Source organism: Ursus maritimus, unplaced genomic scaffold, assembly GCF_017311325.1.
Source record: "Ursus maritimus isolate PB19 unplaced genomic scaffold, ASM1731132v1 scaffold_2, whole genome shotgun sequence".
Taxonomy (NCBI): domain Eukaryota; kingdom Metazoa; phylum Chordata; class Mammalia; order Carnivora; family Ursidae; genus Ursus; species Ursus maritimus.
The window spans coordinates 54,301,203-54,320,122 of record NW_024424452.1 but is presented as its reverse complement, the minus strand read 5'-3'; the positions used below and the strand labels follow the sequence as shown (position 1 = coordinate 54,320,122).

Below are 18,920 nucleotides of genomic sequence, written 5' to 3'. Positions count from 1 at the left end.
AGCCTTACATCGAAAACCGGGGATGTACTGTATGGTGACTAACATAATATAATAAAAAATTATTATAAAAAAAATAAATAAAATAAAATAAAATAAAATAAAATAAAAGAAAGGGAGTGAGAAGTTATTCACAAAAAATAAATAAAATAAAATAAAATAAAATAAAATAAAAGAAAGGGAGTGAGAAGTCATATTCAAGAAACTTCCCGGGTTTCTATGGCAGACAATTAGTACTATTCATTTTGGTAGACAGAGCGGTAAGCACAGAAGAAGGAACAGATTTCAGGGGAGAAAAATGAAGAAGGCAGAAGCCAAGAAAGGGGCATCTGCATTCTTTTTCAATTTTCTGCCTGTATGGGAGGGAAGATCATTATATCATTCATTCCCATAAACTTCCCACAAGTCCCTAGCTTACCTTTGCAAAATTCTCCAGGACTCCCTTTGTGAAGATAACATGGCCACCATTGCCAGCGATGACTTAGGTGACCTGAATGTCTATGGAGGTGTTTTTCCCTCTCCTTCCTCCTTATGTCTCTCTTTTTTTGCACTTAAGGTCAAAGGACTTCCGAACTGAGGCTGCTCCTCAGTCAAGAAAATGTACATAACTGAGTTTCCCTTCTTTTTCTTTTTTTTTTAAGATTTATTTGAGAGAGAGAGAGCACATGCGTGTGAGCTTGGTGGGGGAGGGGCAGAGGGAGAGGCAGAGAGAGAATCTCAAGAAGACTCCCCACTGAACACCGAGCCCTACCCAGGACTTGGTCCTGTGACCCTGAGATCATGACCTGAGCCGAAATCAAGAGTCAGACGCTTCACTGACGGAGCCACCCAGGCGCCCCCTTCTTGAATCTCTAAACAAACACCCGAGGGCTATGTTTATGAGCTTCCTTCAATGTGTAGAACTTAAGTGTGGTCTGCATAATTGCACCTGATATTGCCCCACACAAATGGAACTCCTGGTGCACGATTTCATAAGACGTTTCTTCAGAATATTAGAACATAATTTTGAAAGATATGGATTTTGGCTTTGCTATTATTTGAAATCTAATCTGAGTAGAAAGGAAATTAATCTATACTCTTCTGTAGGTGTTATATTTATTCCAACAGATGTAACGTAAGTATAGATCTCTAAATATCTTTAATTTTTTTCCAAAAAATACATGCAAAATAATTCATTTTATTCAATTGTTTCATAAGGGCTAGTTTCTCTATCATTGCTGACCATTATGATTCTTTTTTCTGCTCAAAGTTCCTCTTTTTACACATTTAAGGATGCAAAGTAAACTAAAATTAATCTCTATTATATTGAAGCTGAATGTCATTAAGAGATGGAGAATTTATTTTTTTCTTTAACAAAGAAGCTTAGGGAAGATTTTTAAATGGCTAACATATCATAAGGAAAAGACATTGGACAATTTAAGTAGGTAAATGTGAGACCACCTAGGAAACCTGGGGACACAGTAGACATGGGGTATTTGAGAATGTGGCACAAGATTGTGAGAACAAATGCGCACTGTGAATAGCAGGTGACCATACATTTTGGTGTGATTGTAACAGACAAGGAAAAACAGACACCTTACAGCTGATTAAAAGAGTTATCAACTAACAGAAACAGTTTGCCCCAAATGTAAGTATTATTCTATCCTGTTGGCATGGCCAATGCTGGCTTGGCTTACTGACCACATAAGTCCCTGTTGGGAAAAAGTAGATGCTGTTTCAAGACATTTTCATTTATCAAGCATTACTGTCTATTTTGTTGTGTTAGTTCTCTCCTGTTTCTTTTATCTGAGCTGCCCTGTACTCATCTTTAGGGTTCTTTATTTTTTCCCCAAGATTTAACTTATTTATTTGAGAGAGAGGGAGTGAGAGAGAGAACATGAGCAGGGGGAGGGGCAGAAGAGGGAAGCAGACTTCCCACTGAGCAGGGATCCCGATGCGGGGCTTGATCACAGAACTCCTGGATCATGACCTGAGCTGAAGGCAGACACTTAACCGACTGAGCCACCCAGGTGCCCCAATCTTTAGGGTTCTTGGCATGAGGGCAGAAGAAAGAAAAATGTATTGTTAATGAAGAAATTATATATTAATTTAAGGAATTAAGACCAGACTCTTAACCAAAAATAGGCAAACTACCAGCATGATGTCTGTTTTTGTAAATAAAGTGTTTTTACCCAAAAAACTAGGCTATCCTTATTTGTTTCTATATCACCTCTGGCTATTTTCACACCACGATGGCGAGCTGAGGTGTTGAGACAGAGACCTCATGGCTTGAAAAGCAGACAATATTTAATGTCTGGCCATTTACAGGAAAATTTTGTAACCTCCTGCTCCAGACTGACACTGTACAAGTCAAAAGACAGCAGCAGGAAAGTTTCTTCATGCAAAGAGAAACTTACAATTTTATTCAATTTGACCACCTGAGCAAGAGCAAACTGGTGAAAGAAAAACTCATGTGCTAAGATGATTCTTTTGTGAAATCACAGCTAAAATTCAAAAGTAAAACTGAACTGCTTCCCACACCAACCCCACCATTAACATTTCAAACACAAGGTTACATGATGGAAATGGGCTTCAAAATGTGTCATTTTAAAAAATACAAGGGTTAAGACACACACAGTCATCAGAAATTGGCCTTGATGATGAATTTGGTGAATGGGGAGAAACATGGTCCTTTCCCCTCCAACAATGCCATCTTTACACATGTCCACAAAAGCAAAACAATTTTATTCCTTATTTCTTAATATTCCTCGTCACCATGGGTTAGTGTGACTTCTGTGATTCTCAGAAGATAGACATTTGGATCCTCATCCCTACCAGTCCATACAGATACCCTCAACCAGATATTCACACTCTCTTCTGATTCTGTCACCACCAGAAATACACCAGGAGCCTCTTTCTTCCCCAAGAGCCACTTCTCTACTTTGTTCCCAAGTTCCACATTCTTACTCTTGCCTTTATTTTTCCGTATCATTACTGCCTGTTCATCAAACTGTTGGGCTACATAATCAATTCATGTATTTGTTCTTCAATAACTACGACTAAGATCTAACATCAAAGGTAAAATAAAACTTGTGGTTTAAATCTGCCTTGTAAGGACGTGGCATTTTATTTAGTTTGTTGTTTTTGTTGTTGTTGTTTGGTTTGGTTTTTAAGCACTTTCTGGCGAAACGACTTGCTCTCAGGCAGAGGACAACAAATACTGGGTGCCAAGGGTGTTGAAGGTCAGAATTAATATGCTTTTACTAATTAGTCTATCTGAAGTTTTCCCTGCTTGCACCTTCCCTATAACTGCTTATAATCAGCTTTCCTTTAATGAAGTGTTTAAATGTCCCAGCTCACTAGAAATAATAAATAATAATAAAGCATATATATCATAGAGTAAAAAAATATAAAATATAAGCTTTTAAGGAATATTGATTCAGGGAGTTGCATTTCTCTTTCACAGGTCAGTAATTAATTGCATTTCTGTTTCCTAAAGCATTTGAGCTCAGTCATTTTGGGGAAGGCAAATACTAGGAGACAAAAATGTATGACAATCATTTAGTGTCCTTGAACAGCATTATTATGAAGAAAGTGTACAGAGTTCTCATCTGCAAGATATTCAACATCAGTAATCACATTTCTCGTGAAGACAAATAAAAGGGAATTACATCCAGGTGCACATGTATGCTCATCTCCCCAGTGGTTTGCTACAAAGATCTCCCCAAAGGCAGTTCCTGATTTCTGGGCAGGGTCACCAGTAAAGGCAGTTTAAAAGGCTGGTGTGATTGGCATCTGGGTACTACAATAGTCAAATCTTCCCCCAAATGATCATGGACCTGTTTTCGCTAATAGGAAGAAAAAAGTGACAAGGAGAGAGAGGGTCACCTTTGGAATGCCAATCCGAGCAGTAGTTTCGTTTGCTGTTTTTACCAGGTTCCTTTTGGATTACTAGCATTACATGGAAAGGACTAAATTCTTTGTGTAAATCAAGTGGATTTACTCTGCATTCCTGAAAAATATGAGTTTTTTCCCTCTGAAGACACAATGATCACCCCGTCGAACTGCAGTAGGGAATGTTCTATTTACTACTCCTGGTCTGGAAGGAGAAAGTACTGTTAACCCTATGTGACCAGAAGAATATTTTACTATGAGTGTTTACATGATTTCCTAGGTACAATATTATGAACTTCTATTGAATTTGCTCTTTCTTTGTATGCTGTGACATAACCCAAGAATTGCATATCCATTTCTATATTGAGTACTTCTTTCCATATCATTTAAATTATCCCTATATATTAATGTATCTCCTCAGACTAACAGAAAAATACATTTGTGTTCATCTTAAATTGTAAACAGAGTATATGAAAAAAATCATAACTGAACAATTTACTTGAAAATATAGTTGTTCTTAAACTCACAGCAATAGCCTATATTTTGAATTTTTGAAGCTATGTAAATATGCTGTATTCACTGATTTGGAATTTCAGAAGCTGGAGGCATCAGTCATCTAGCACAATCCTCAATTTAATAGATGAGCGTGATTAGACCCATGTAAAAATCGTTTATCCAATGTTTCAATACTAGGTAAATTAATTTAACTATTTTTAATAACAAAATTAAATAACACATTTTAATATAGAAGCTGCATATTACTCATACCCTAAATAGAACATTCAGGTACACACATCTTACCTTATGTGTAACAGCAGATGAATTAAGAGAATATTGATTTTATAAATTTCAGAAGACTCTTAGAAAAGCTCCTGCCTCATAGTACACACTTAACAAACATTTGTTAAATGACTAACAGTTAATAGCTGAAGTTTAATGACTTCTAAGTAATCTGTCATGACTTAGAGTTCACTGGGTAGTCTATTGCCTTTCATCCTCACCTACTTCTAGACATGAGTATTGTAAGCAGTATTATTATGCCAATTTTAAAGAAGAGGAAACAAAGGCACAAAAATGATTAAGTGGTTTGTCTAATTACATTTAGCTAATCAACAATGGGGTCTAGATCTGAAACTTATTAGTCTGCTCCAAAAGCACTCACTCTTAATCATAGAGAAGTGGGGAAGTGAATACCTGACCTGAAATTTATACTATGATGTAAATGACTGATAATATACCCTTCCTGAAGATTAGATTTTTGAGAGAACACTTGTATCCAAAGAACAAGGGACCAAAAACAGATCCTAAGAGAGCTGTACCTGGTTAATTTTTCTACCCAGAGGTAAATTTTGATAGCGTTCATTTACAATATAAAGCTAAGTAATTTATGATATTAAGCAACATGTTAGAACATATACTCATATTTTTTTTAAAGATTTTATTTATTTATTGGACAGTGAGAGAGGGAACACCAGCAGGGGGAGTGGGAGAGGGAGAAGAGGCTTCCCACCAAGCAGGGAGCCTGATGTGGGGCTCAATCCCAGGACCCTGGGATCATGACCTGAGCCAAAGGCAGATACTTAACGACTGAGCCACCCAGGTGCACCCATATACTCATATTTTTTAATTGTTTTCATTATATCATATGAGATAAAAACATTTAAAGCAAATATGGAAGAGGGGTGAGTTATATAAGAGACTCCTTTCTTGAACTGTAATACTGAGATCGTTTATGTTGAGACCTTCAATACATTGTTCATGACTTTGAACATGCTATGAATGTATTTATAAGTCTTTTCATCAATGGGTGAAATCTAATTTTTTATATATGTAATATATGTACATTAATATACATTACTGTATATTTTGTCTTTGAATATTATTTGATATCTCCATTCATATTTCAGGAGTCCTTTTAGTTAGAGTTTGATATTTTAAAATGAATAATTCAAAATAAAAGCAGATCTTAGCCTTTACAATTATTCACTTATTAAATATAATTAATCATTTTAAAGATTTCTAAAATTTGCTCTTTAAATTTGCCTCAGAATATAAAAAGCTGCATGAAATACATAGAAATGTGAGATGATAGCACCATTTGTCATATAGCACTTCAGCCCATTTAAAATAATTTCATTTGGACATTGAACATCAAGCTTCTAGGAACATTCTGGAATCAAAGGCTATGGAAAGAAAAGTGATCCCTAGACGGCTTTGGGGATGCAAGCAAATAAATAAGGCCAACCCTATTTACTATTCATACCTGAAAAGCCAATAACTGAAAGACAAATCCAAAAAAGTTTCGCGGTGTTGGGTAAGGAAGAGTTGAGTGATAATTATTTCACCTCCCATCCTCGTTGATTACTCTTAGATACTTCTAATTCTACAACTTCCAAAGAACTGCCCACATATGCGCCTTCCCCCTCCATGGCAAGGCACCAGCATGTGAATCAGAAGCTTCCAATTCACATTTCAACCCTGAACTTCAGTAGCTATGGTACTTGAACCTCATTTCCTCTGTACTCAGAGGGGAAAGATTCCTACCTACAAGCTTGTAGAGGGATTGAATGAGAGAATATTTAAGTAAAACAAATGGAAGATGCTAATTATACACATAACTCTCTGCTTAGGAAAGATGCAAGTTTTGAGAAAGCTATTGCACTGGTTTTGCAAACTTGTCCTATCTTATTAATTGGGTAAACTTCATTTAACCATGGCTCAGCTCAATACAATTATTCAACCAACACCACAACTGCACCAAAGGGTCAAACCCATGATTTGATGCAGATCTGGTTTAAAAGTTAAAGAGAACCTTGAAAGTAAGACAAAGCTGCTAATAAAAAGGAGCTAGTAATGCCCCCGAACGTGCCTGAGTGCAGAAGAACTTCTTATTCTCTGGGAATCACCAAACCTCCAGGGAGCAGTTCAAGCCAAAATTGTGATCTCCCCGTCTTGTCCTTCAAATGATGTGCACTCCAAACACATTTTCTGTGCAGCTGGAGGCTTTGTTATAGACAGAAGGATCCTGCTTAGTGAGGCCGGTGTTTATGGCCTAACTTTTTTAAAGGGGAATTTGGAAAACTTCCCAGATGCTACATCTGCCCCTAGCCCTTACACCTCAGAGGATAAGGCCGGCTAGGGAGAGTGTGCAGACGACTAAATTTATTAACGGCGGACGGGCCACTCTATCTTTCACTGCAACAACAGTAGGTGATCCCATCAAAAATCTGTCTGCTGGCTAGCCAGCAAATGCGAGCTGACATGCTTGCAGCAGCTATACTCCACTGAGTGGAAACGAACGCTGTTTCCTCGAAGAAACACATCGCAAGCCAAATGTTGGACCAGGAAGGGAATTTCTATTTCCATTTGAGAAAAGGCCTTTTAACTTTGTATCCGTAGGCTTTTGAACTTTCTTTTCTACATACCTATTTTTTCTTTTCTTTTCTTTCCTTTCTTTGACATTGACAAATATGAAGAAGTTGGACATGTTATGATTGCTCAGTGGTTGAATATCTAATTCTCAATGAGGATTTTGAGCTACCAGGCCACTAGATAAGCAGGCACTCACCTCAGTATATCTCTGCTAGGACATCATTCATTACAAATGTACGTCAGCCTCACCTCAGAGCCAACTATTTACTATTTTAAATAAAAATGAAGCAATAATATTTGAGCCACATTTTAGAGCCCAAATCCACTTCATTGTCCTTGACACATGCAATATTTTCAAGACTATTGGCTCCAAAATGATTTTCCCCGGGGATCAAATGAATACCATGAGTTTACAGAATCATATGTATCTTATACTTTGTACATTTTTTAAAAATTAGTAAAGTGAGATTTGTAACATAAATAATTACAGTTTTCTGTAATTATAGTGAAATAGTACTTTCAGAAACTCTAATTCGGAAAGATAACAGGACTTCCGGAGTATTGTAGGACCAGCAAGACCAGGAGTTGGGTGAGACAGATGAGGCAGGATTATAGGGCCCTGCCAGTGAAGGATAGAGCCTGTCTTCATTTAAAATTTTGGCATTTTATTGGGGATTTTTTTGGCATTGATTTTCATTTTTAAAAATAAATCATATGAAAATGTTATTTTTGTTGATTCCTGAGGTGTTTGTGTGTGTGTGTGGTGTGTGTGTGTGTGTGCGCGCGGGTGCCTGAAGCAAGCGCCTCACTTACCCATACTGCCAACATACCCATAGAAGGTATGTTTCCCCAAAATTAGTTTTTTCCCATAACGCTCTCCAAAAAAATCCTACTGATAGTTTAATGCTTAAAAAAGTGACAAATAAGGATTAGGCATACTAAGCCAAGCAAAGTTAGCTTTCTTATCATTGTTTTTAGAGGTTTTGATAACCTGATGTGTACTGAGAATCTCCACAGCATGGAGCATTTCTCAAACTCATCTGCCTACAGGACTCTTCTTTTTCTGTAGAGCAGGTCAAGTTGTCTGAGGGACACATTCTGGTAAATGGTGTCCGAGTCATTTCCAGCACATACTTTGATCAAATAAGGCTACCTTCCCACATCTCTCTTTTTCTTTTCTTTTCTTTTCTTTTCTTTTCTTTTCTTTTCTTTTCTTTTCTTTTCTTTTCTTTTCTTTCTTTTCTTTTCTCTCCTCTACTTACCCACGTCTCCCCACACAGAATACTAAAAAGATGGACAAGTTGACACAATCAAGGTGAGGCTGTAAAGGGTCTGAATTAGTATTTCTGTGGACAGGCATAGTAAAAATTCACTGTAAAGGGATATCAAAATAATAAGAAACACCTTGAAGCTTAGTGCCTCTTCAACAGACGATTGAAACACTTACCAGTAAAGTCCGTATTGACTGGGTGTGTGGAACTGGGAAATTTATAATATCCGTTCCCTGTGAAACGAATTCCTTTCATCATCATGGCCATGGGAGCTGGGAGAGATGACTCTCTCCTTTCCAGCTGATACACGGGAGAGGGTCCATTGAGTTCTTCAGGCGGGAGCCATCTAACATGGATGGTTGTGCTGTTGATTCCTTCCACCACAGGAGGCCTCAGCTGGGTCGGCGCTAAATGTTAAAAACGCTTGTTACATTCAAGAACTTAGCTTCTACCTCTAGACACGGTAACTCACACACAGGTACACATGCACCTGTGTGCATCACTCTTGAGATCAAATCAGTTGTGGCCTCAAGTCTTTACATGGCTCTAGGAACTGAAGACGCAATGGAGTTTATCTTGAATGTGACTAAACACCACGAACAAATCGTTACCATAAAACTGAGGATTAAACAAAATTTCTTCTTGCAGGTAATTTCTCTATTCTTTCTCACTCAGGAAAAGACATTTCCTATTATAGTCTGTGGGTGCCCCACCTGGATTCCCTTTACCAAGCTGGTACCATAATGGTGCAATGTGTCTCTTTGTCTCTAATAGCTCGTGGTTGCCCCCTTTGCTGGAGAAATTCCCTTGCCTGAGTGGACACTACCTCACCCAGAAGCTACAGGATCCCTCATGAAACCTGCAGCCTGTGACTAGCCGTGACTACCACCAATGATTACTGATCATGAAGGGCAGAGCCTCTCATCTTAACATGGCTTCAACTTATGTCTACAATTCACAGAGGCCAACAAAGTAAAGGAAATGATTGAAATGGGCTGATTCGTGAATAAAGAGGGAGTGTGAGGTCTGAGAAGAACCTGGCCAGGGTGAATAGTCATTAATTCTTGCCAGCCAATGGATAATGCAGGAATGATGATCCAAAGTTGTGAAATCTTTTACTTCATTAAAAATGGTCATTTTATATGTAATTTTTCTGATTTTTGAAGCTTAGCAATTGGTTTGAATGAAAACAAACAAATAAGCAAAACTACTCTGAAAGACAAACAGAGCATCCACGTGAAGAAAAGGAGCCTGTGAGCTCAGGGGTTTATGAACTCTGGTCCAGGTACAACAGACTCAGGGCAACCCCCTGGACCCTGAAATGACCACAATATCTCCAGGACCTATGCCTAGCAGCAGTGAATGTCCAGTGCCCAAGCACACACTGAGGCTTTGGCACACTTAGAAGTCCTGGGATGCTGGCAATTCTCTGGAGGCTCCTGGGAAACTCCAGGAGATGGAGATAGAGATTTTCCCTACAACCTTCTGGAAAGGAGATCAGGGTAACAACTGAGATAATAAAAATAAAGTTTTGTTTTGATTTTTCTTTTATTTTTATTTAAACTCAAGTTAGTTAACATATAGTATATCATTAGTTTCAGGGGTAGAATTTGGTAATTTATCAGTCGCATATAACACCCAATCAAGTGCTCTCCTGATTTTTCTTCTTAAACAGTTGAGTGTGCAGGTTGCTATTCATTCCCACTCTAAGTGGGTTGACTGGATTTGAGAGGTAAAAGCAAAGAAAGGAATAGATGTTATTATCACCAAGCCTACTTTTTAAGGGTCTAAATCAAAGCTGTGGACTCTTAATTTACACCTGTGCTAACATAGCCTTTTGCATACACAAAGTCTTTCCCTGTTTTAATAAACATAAATTAAAATGATATGCATATAAGAATTGATATCCTTAAACCAAGAAAAGACAATTCACCTTAAAACAGCTTAGAACAAGCACTACCTGTTACTTTCTAGAAAGCCTGGCCAGCTTTCCAAAAAGAAACAATTAATTATGATTCTATTTTAACTTTTCATAAAGAAGAAGGCACTGAGCAAAATGTTCATCAACTTAGAAAGATAATTAACAATTCTGTTCATCTTCTGATACTGCAAATCATGTGACGTTTTTATTTTTATATAGGTATGAATCTGTAAATTTTATGCATGATTTCCTTTAGCATTCCTTGCCAAAAATTAGTAAATGGTGGGTTCTCAAATACTTCACTCTTCAAGCTATGCCCCATCTCAAAATAACCCAAAACAAAATAACAAGCTGACCATCTAGAAATTTCTTCTCCCCTCAAGTTTCTCTTCAGGGTTTGGAATTCCATTCTTGTATTAAAATTTCAGCATTGGCTATGCACTTAACAGGAGAAGAAGGATTGTCAAAATTTTTTGAGTCCTGGGTTCAGGGAAGCAATGGAGGATCAATTACATAATTTTTAATGATCTAATCTAAAATTTGTTATTTAAAAGCACAGAAGAAGGGTACATGGGTGGCTCAGTCAGTTGAGTATCCAACACTTGATTTCAGCTCAGGTCATGATCTCAGGGTTGTGAGATTGAGCCCCACATTGGGCTCTGCACTCAGTGGGGAGTCTTCTTGAGATGCTCTCTTTCCCTCTCCTTCTCCCCCTCCCCCATCTCTCTCTCTCAAGTAAATAAATAAATCTTTAAAATCAATTTTAAAAAGCACAAAAGAGGAATTCTGAACTCTTCTATTTTCTATATTCCACATACGATTCCCTAGGGTTCTAGGACAAAAGGATTTGACATTTTAATTTGAAAAATACCATCTATCCCAATGATATCCAATGGAACTTTCTCTAATGATGGAAATGTTCTAGATCTATATTGTCTAATATGGTAGGCATTACCCACATATGGATAGTTAGCACTTGATATGTGGTTAATAAGACTGAGGAATGGAAGTTTAAATTTTACTTAATTAAAATTAATTTTATTTTAAGTTTAAATAGCCATAAATGGCTATTATNGGCTACCAAACTGGATAGCAAGGATTTAGAGAATCACAAACTATACATATTTGGTCCGTTGAGAACAGGATTTACATTTTAACTAAATATTTAGAGAAATTAGGAATATACCTCCTGTAATTCTAAAGAACTAAAGAGTCTTATCCTTGTTTAAAAGTAGCCTCTTGTTCAAAGTCCCATTTCTTGACATTTGGTATTCCTTTACTCTAACCACCCAGCTAGTTAGGGATAATGGTGAGGTTTTGTACCACTACAGTATGCAGAATCCCTTACCCCATTGATAGCATAATCCAAAATTCACTTCTTAATCAGGAATATAAATTCAGAGTCAAACAAAACAAAAGGAATTCCAGCAACTCAATAGTTTTTTTTAAAAATATCTCCTGAAAGTGAGAGTGCACTTTTTTTTTTTAATTTGGCAAAATGATTATAATCAATAAGGGCACTTTCACTGAGAATCTACTACAATTAATGTTGACTGTTTAAATTCTAACAAGTAGTGGAACACTTCTAAATTCACAGGGGAATTATTCCGCCAAGCAATTAGACTATTCTTAGGAAGTCAACTACAGAGAATGAGTCAAATTAGAGTATATTTTTTTATTCTCTTGCTTAAAAAAACCCCAAACAACCTTCCAGCTGGTATGTTGTAGTTTCACTTGGAGGAGTCAACCCAGCCTGTTTGAAAGGGCGAGCACCCTACTGGGTCATTATCTTCAGAGTTCCCCTAAGACCAGAGGCGAATTTTCAATCAATTAAACTAGACTGGTCACACACACATATACACACACACACACGTAGAATGATGAAAAGAAAAATAGATATTCCTGAACTATTAAGCATACTCACACAAATAGAGACTCACTAAGAGAAAGGAGGAATAAAGGATTATTTCTCAGACTATCATAGTAAAGGGATTATAGCTATAAATTTGTTAATCACAAAACAGTGAATTGGGAGACAACATAGAATAATTGAAAGGACTCTGCAGACTTTCAGAGATTATATTTTACTTTTAAATTTCCAATTCTGCATGACTTAGAAAAATCACTTAACACTTATTTATATATGCCTCAGTTTTCCCATCTACAACATGAGGATAAATTTTCAGTGAAATACCTTAACAATAACTGCTTTTAAAAACAATACATATATTGGCTAACTGAACATTTAGAAAGAAAGAAAGAAGAAAATGTGTTAGGTTTTACCAAGCAAATTTCTATACAAATACAAGGCACTATTATTATTAGCCAATAACACATCTTTTCATATTACATACTATAAAAGGATATAATTCATCCACATTCAAAATCTGTATTTACTCAGAAAATCCTCTTATAGCTGTAAAGTGGAAAACGGATCTTCAATATCCATCATTTCAAAGAATAATAACATACAGTCTGTTTCTACTTAAAATAAAATTACAATGCTTTTGTATTTTTCTGTAACTTCTTTGTATCCTGTTCCCAGCCTAGCTCCTCTATTTATAAATATTCTTTTATAAAAAGCTCTGATAATAGACATTCTTCTTTATGCAGCATTTATTACTTTATAATCTGATTAATAGCATATCATAATGCATAAATTTACATGTGCAAAATTTATGTAGTGTGGAGTTTGAGTGTCATAGGATAAGAACAGAGGCTAAATGAGCAGAAGTTCTTGTTGATGGCAGGTCCTTAAAATCAAATCACTTATTTGCTTTCAAGCAAGAGTTGGTGGCCTATGAACACTGCGTGGCAGTGTCAACATCTTAAAACATCGTCAACTTTCTATTACAAAGACAGGAATCTAGGAACGAACAGCCTTTTTACGTAGCAGGCCTACGTGGGGAACAGAGTAACATAAGACATCCTCGGGCACTTTGTCAATAGAACATGATTTTGACTTTTCCTCAGAAAGGCAAAACTGTCACGAGAAATGTAATTTGCCCAAACACTGCTAGGCCAAAACACCCATGGAAGGGCACTGGGCTCAGGACTTCAACAAGAGATCCAGGCCAGGAAGCCAGGATTTCTCAGTTGGCGACCGACCACCCTCTGCAGCTGCTCTCCAGCCAGTGAACAGAAGAGGAGAGAGGATTCCTCCCTCAGAATCTCAGAATTCAGACAGCCTTGCCTTGTTCACTGTCTATTCTCTGATTGGAGAAACAAGAACAAAATCTACTTTACCATTTCCTCCTTCTTTGTTGACTAGTCTCCTTCGAGAGAGAAGATGTACAGAGGAACTGATGGGGAAAGGAGAAAGCTGAGCTTCTAGACTGGCTCCTTAGGTCCCCAGTTATGGAACACGGGCAATCCGGTGTTCGGCCTGTCTGGTCCTCAGGGCCTCATCTGTTGGAGAGCACGATAGACCCAATTGTGTCTTCCGGTTCCAAAATTCTATGCCTGAACATTTTCAAGCAGTGCTTGTCCGTGAGAAAACCAGAATGGATGCTGGACATAGGACATACGGATCATCTCGGCCCCCCAGGAAGCCGGCTAGCTTCGCCCCTTCGGCTCCGAGCCACCTTGTTTCTTTACCCCAGCGTGGCATACAAATACTATGATTTCTCTATGTGTTCTAGGCCATAAAGAAAGGCCAGAAAGCATTGCTTTCAGGGAGTTTAAGGGAAATCGCCTCCCTGGTGAATAAACACTACCTTTCCCAGCTGTTGTTCTGGTGATCATCAATAATTTGCACGTAACTAGCATCCTAGATGTGCGGACGAGAGGATCCAGGCTCTCTGAACCGCACATGCAGCAGCCGTGAGGACAAGGGAGCACTGTTCCCTAAAGTCCACCATTAATAAAAGGTAGCTGCTTGGACTGTAATTATGGCATCCTTGCTACCCAAACTTGAAGCTTTTATGGGGCTTATGCAATTAACTACTTAAATGCATCGTAACACTTGCTTCTCTGACAGCAAAGTATTGATTTTTTAATCATTTTCAAGTCTCCTCTAGCACAAATAAATGTACTACAGTTACAGTTAATGCACTGTGTACATGCATTAAATGCTGGTGTGACACAATTTATTATTTTGTGATATATAGAACTGAAGTTTGGCTTCTCAGAAATTAGCATCACCGACCCGATATCAGTATGGAAACTACCATTGTCCTTGATACTCCAAATTCTCTAACTTCAAAAAGCTAGAGACCTTTGTTAATAGGATAGTTAGGCTTTAAAAAAGAAAAGGAGGGGGTGCTGGATGTAAATCTTTTATATATGTCAGTGTAGAGAAAATTAAAAATAGTCTAACAGAGAAGATACAGTTTCTATTTTCCTAAAGGTGTCACTGTGGGACCTAATGGCAACTTGGTTCGGATGAATTTTTGTCTATTTAATTTCTTTCCTTGTACTTATTTAGGGTACATCTATCAAAATATTTTACATACTGCAGTCTCTCTGATCCAGCCAATTTTTACATATTCGAATTGTGTTGTTTTAACGCCTTTCTGTCGATAACACATTACAAAGCTCAAAGACTGTTTTAAAAAGTATGATTTCTGCCTGCCAAAAAAGCTGGCAGAGCCCCGAGGAAAGTCACATATCTGAACGCAAACCTGGAGACAGAGGTCATTACGTGTTTCACCAACAAGCCTTTTCCTTGGGTGCATCCACACATCCACAGTTAAAGTTGGTGAGTAGAAAGCAGTTAATTTTGTTTTGTTAGAAATAATATCATTTTAGTTTTAGCATCTAAGACAGATGCCAGCATTTCACTCTGAACAGATGGTAATTCCATCTAATAGTGCATCTCTGTATTAGTAAGGTCTGTTGTGTATACAAACAGTAATAAACAGTAGGTAAGGATCAAAATAAATTTTAATTGTTGACATTAAATTCTGGCAGCCACCGTTCTAAGGCTGCAATATTCCTTTTTCAAGTCTGTCAGATTTACTAATGCTGCAAAAGCTTCGCCGAAAGCTGCCAGATCCCAGTTTTAGTAAAAAGGTTTTTGCCTGCCACCAGTTAACGGATCCCTGCACCAGGATCACTGTTTCTGTACACTGAAACCATGGTTCAAGAATAACATGGAAGTGGTACCACCATCTATCTATGTGACGGGCAGCCAGGATTCCTTTTAGAATGTTCCTGAAGGACGGAGCATTTCATTAAGAGGTTAGTATAAAATGCTACATCCAAATTGCTACATGATGCGTTAACAGTATTACCAAAGCCCCCTTCCTGCCCTGCTCCGTAAGAGTCTCCCATTCAATTCATTCCTGAACTTCTCTGAAAGTGACATCATTCCTTTCATTTTGTTTGCTTTGCCGGAGTCTGAAGGATTTCCCTGACAATCAGAGCTACCATCAGGTGAGCTCTTCCATAGGCTTTGCTGCGGATCCAGTGTGCCAACAAGCACCAATTTGGTCCTGATAATGCCTCCAGCGATCTGGTATTACAAGTAGTAGCCGCTATTTATTTTGGGAAGCTGCCATGTTAAAAAAAAAATCATTAAAAAACGCAGTTTGGCATTCAGGTGACTGTTCAATAACAAACATGCTTTGCAATCATATTTCTTTAAAAAATGGATGTATTTTTTTTAATCATGAAAAATATATTGCTTCCACCATATGGGACAACCAACGACTCACCAACCGATTTAAGATGCAGCATATTGAGCTGACCATATGTTACAGTGCTGTTGAATGGCTGAGTGATTCATGCCCGTCACATTCTAGTATATCAATTAAAGCTCCTTGAAGTCTGCATGATTTGTGTCTCTGTTATTAAACCCTGCTAATTCATCCCACTTACACATCTGTTATAAATCTCTAGGAGTGCTGCATGATTCATGGCAATCTGTGAGCATGCTACAGCAAATTCTTCTCCTTGTAATTAACAGTAAATTGTTTTACTGCCATGCAATGAATTTTTCAGTTATATTGCAAATGAACTCCTAAATGTGCGGTTCTTTCCTAAGAACTGACTTATATCATTAGGCAATTAAAAAGTATTGCTTTGCACCAAAAGCTTTTAATCAAGAGAAATACAACTTAAACATTGCTTAAGAGCCACGGAAATTTGACATGTTGGTTAAAAGTGTAAAATAATTTGGGTTGTCGAAAGAGCAAAACAAACAAACAAAACCCTTGGTGTACTCAGGGCTTCGCGGACGCCGAGACACAGAGCTGTTGCCTGGAAACCCTCCGTGAGACAAGTTTGCACAGATACTGTTTATCTTAGAAGTTACTTAAGTCATCTGTCATTACCGAATTTCTCAGATTGCTTTACACTTCTCTAATTGTAAAACAGTGCCTTTATTCTTGAAATAAATAATTGGATAATTAGCCAAGTTGAATCATCAGAGGATTCCAGTGCCGTTCAAGTGTTCTTGTCAAAGGTGAAGCAAATTCATTTCAGCTCGCCTCTGCAGCTCTTCGAAGAGGCTTTGATTTTTTTTCCCCCACTTTCTTGGCAGCAGCTTCAGATTCATGAGTCCATACATCAAGTCAGTAGTTTAACAACAAATGGAATTAAATTCAAAGAAGGGAAACTAATTGAAGGACAGCAACAAAAGTGTTTGGTAATGTGCTTTTTAATATGGCATGCCACATTTGCATGATAATTTTTCCTTTTTAGCATGGAGCAGAAAGTGACTAGCTTAATGAGGGATTATTCAAGACAGGAACGAACAAAATGCATTCATAACTAAGAACAAAGATTGTATTATGAAACAAAAACAGGCAACCTCAGAGAAGTAACTGGATGATTGGTTTATGCATTATGAATAAAAAGATAGAAAAATATTTATATTAGTATTCACTAATGACTATATATACAAGATTGTTGTAATTAAAATTATAAATTAACATATTAAGAGTGCTTGTTTAATCACTCTGGGTCCTATTCACAATGAAAAGACTCGCGTACCTGCATGCAAACAATGTGTGTTTTCAACTGAGCTGCAAACAGCCTATACATTTGGCTTTGGATTCAGAGAAAAACCTTAATGCACCACTAATTACTTGCTTAATGGGAGATGGGCACTTCCAGGCTGGGAGCGTAGAGGTCAATTTATGCCAGGCAAAGGAAATATCACATTGTTCGCCCAGGAATGGAGCTCCAGAAGGAATTTCTCTTAAGAAAGGTTTAAACCGTGCCGAATGCACAGAGTGTGGAAGCACACAAATTTCCTACGTTGAAAGGATGATCTTAGAGAAAAACACAGGGCTGGAGTCATCTGTCTGTTACCCTCAGACACCTAGAAGCAGCTCCTGAGCCACCAAAGACCCCGCTTGGACACTTTGCTATGGAGAGAAACACAGCCGCCCCAGGGAGTACACCTCCCAGCAGGTCAGTTTTCAGGTTTGTCACGGCCACAGCCCTAACAGAGCAGCAACACAGCATTCTGGATGAAGTGTGCCGGTTCTAACCACATCTCTCCTGAAAAAATACTTAAAACAAGAGCAAACTGTCATTCTCCAGGTTTCTAATGAAAGTCAGATAAATCTTTACAAATATCTTTTTGATTTCTGTGACTCAGATTGAAGGAGGAAACATGCTTTCATGAATCAAGGCTTTGAAAAGGCTGAGCACTCCTACTCACTTTTGGTGCCCCTTTTCAAAGTTTTTGAATGGTCACTGGCTCCTTTCAATCTCCCATAACAAATTCATGTGAACGACATTTACACTTAAGAGTTAATTCCCCACACATCATTAGAATTCGTTGCAGTAATACATTCCCTCCTAACTGCAATTTTATGGCTGGAAGAAACAGGGCAGGAAGAATCCTAAAGCTGCAAGTCAACTTTTATTTCTTCCCTACAGCAAACCTGTTGACTCTTCAAAAGCACTGACCTTCTCATTGTTTATTTCTATGACTCAGTATCTATGAGTTATAGCCAGGTGTTTAATCTTAAAATCTTAGAAGAAAACTTTCATTTACTGAAAAGAAGCCTGGTAAGAAAGATACTGGATCTGTAATTGCTGGGCTTTTCCTTATATTCCAACAACAACAAGTAAGTTCATTCTTACTGATCTCAATACCCCCAGAAAATGATGTCTTTTAAAATAAATCAAATGGCAAGCAATAATTATTTTTCCATACTTTTGTCATGTAAGTGACTTTATACTCTGCTTGGCAGAAGAAGAATCAGAGTTCTGATCAAATGTATTAAGGGATTAAGAAATAAACATTTTCCCAGGAGAACACTGAAATAACTTTTCCTTCAGAAATGAAAGCATTTTACATGGAAACAAAAGTTAATGTATTTCTTTTAAGGGAAGTTGGGTAGAAGGAAAGTTTTGGCAAAGAACAAAAAACAATTTAAATTTACGTATTTAAATGTACACATTTAGAACATTTTAAATTTACCATTACATCTTCCCCTGCAACTGCTCAATCCTTCACATTCCAGCTTCTGCTTCAACCTCACTAAATAAAGTTCTCCCCAAAGGGCCACCAATGCCACCTTCCTTGT

At 37.6% G+C, this 18,920-nt stretch overlaps 1 protein-coding gene across 1 annotated transcript in view; it reads right to left on the bottom strand.

Annotated features, from left to right (window-relative positions):
* The window catches only part of USH2A (usherin), a 676,781-nt gene that overhangs the window by 464,173 nt on the left and 193,688 nt on the right, over window positions 1–18,920 (bottom strand). Inside the window, exon 20 of the mRNA XM_040636016.1 lies at window positions 8,690–8,920. Within this exon, the coding sequence (XP_040491950.1) occupies window positions 8,690–8,920 (231 nt within the window). The remainder of the gene's footprint in view (window positions 1–8,689; window positions 8,921–18,920) is intronic.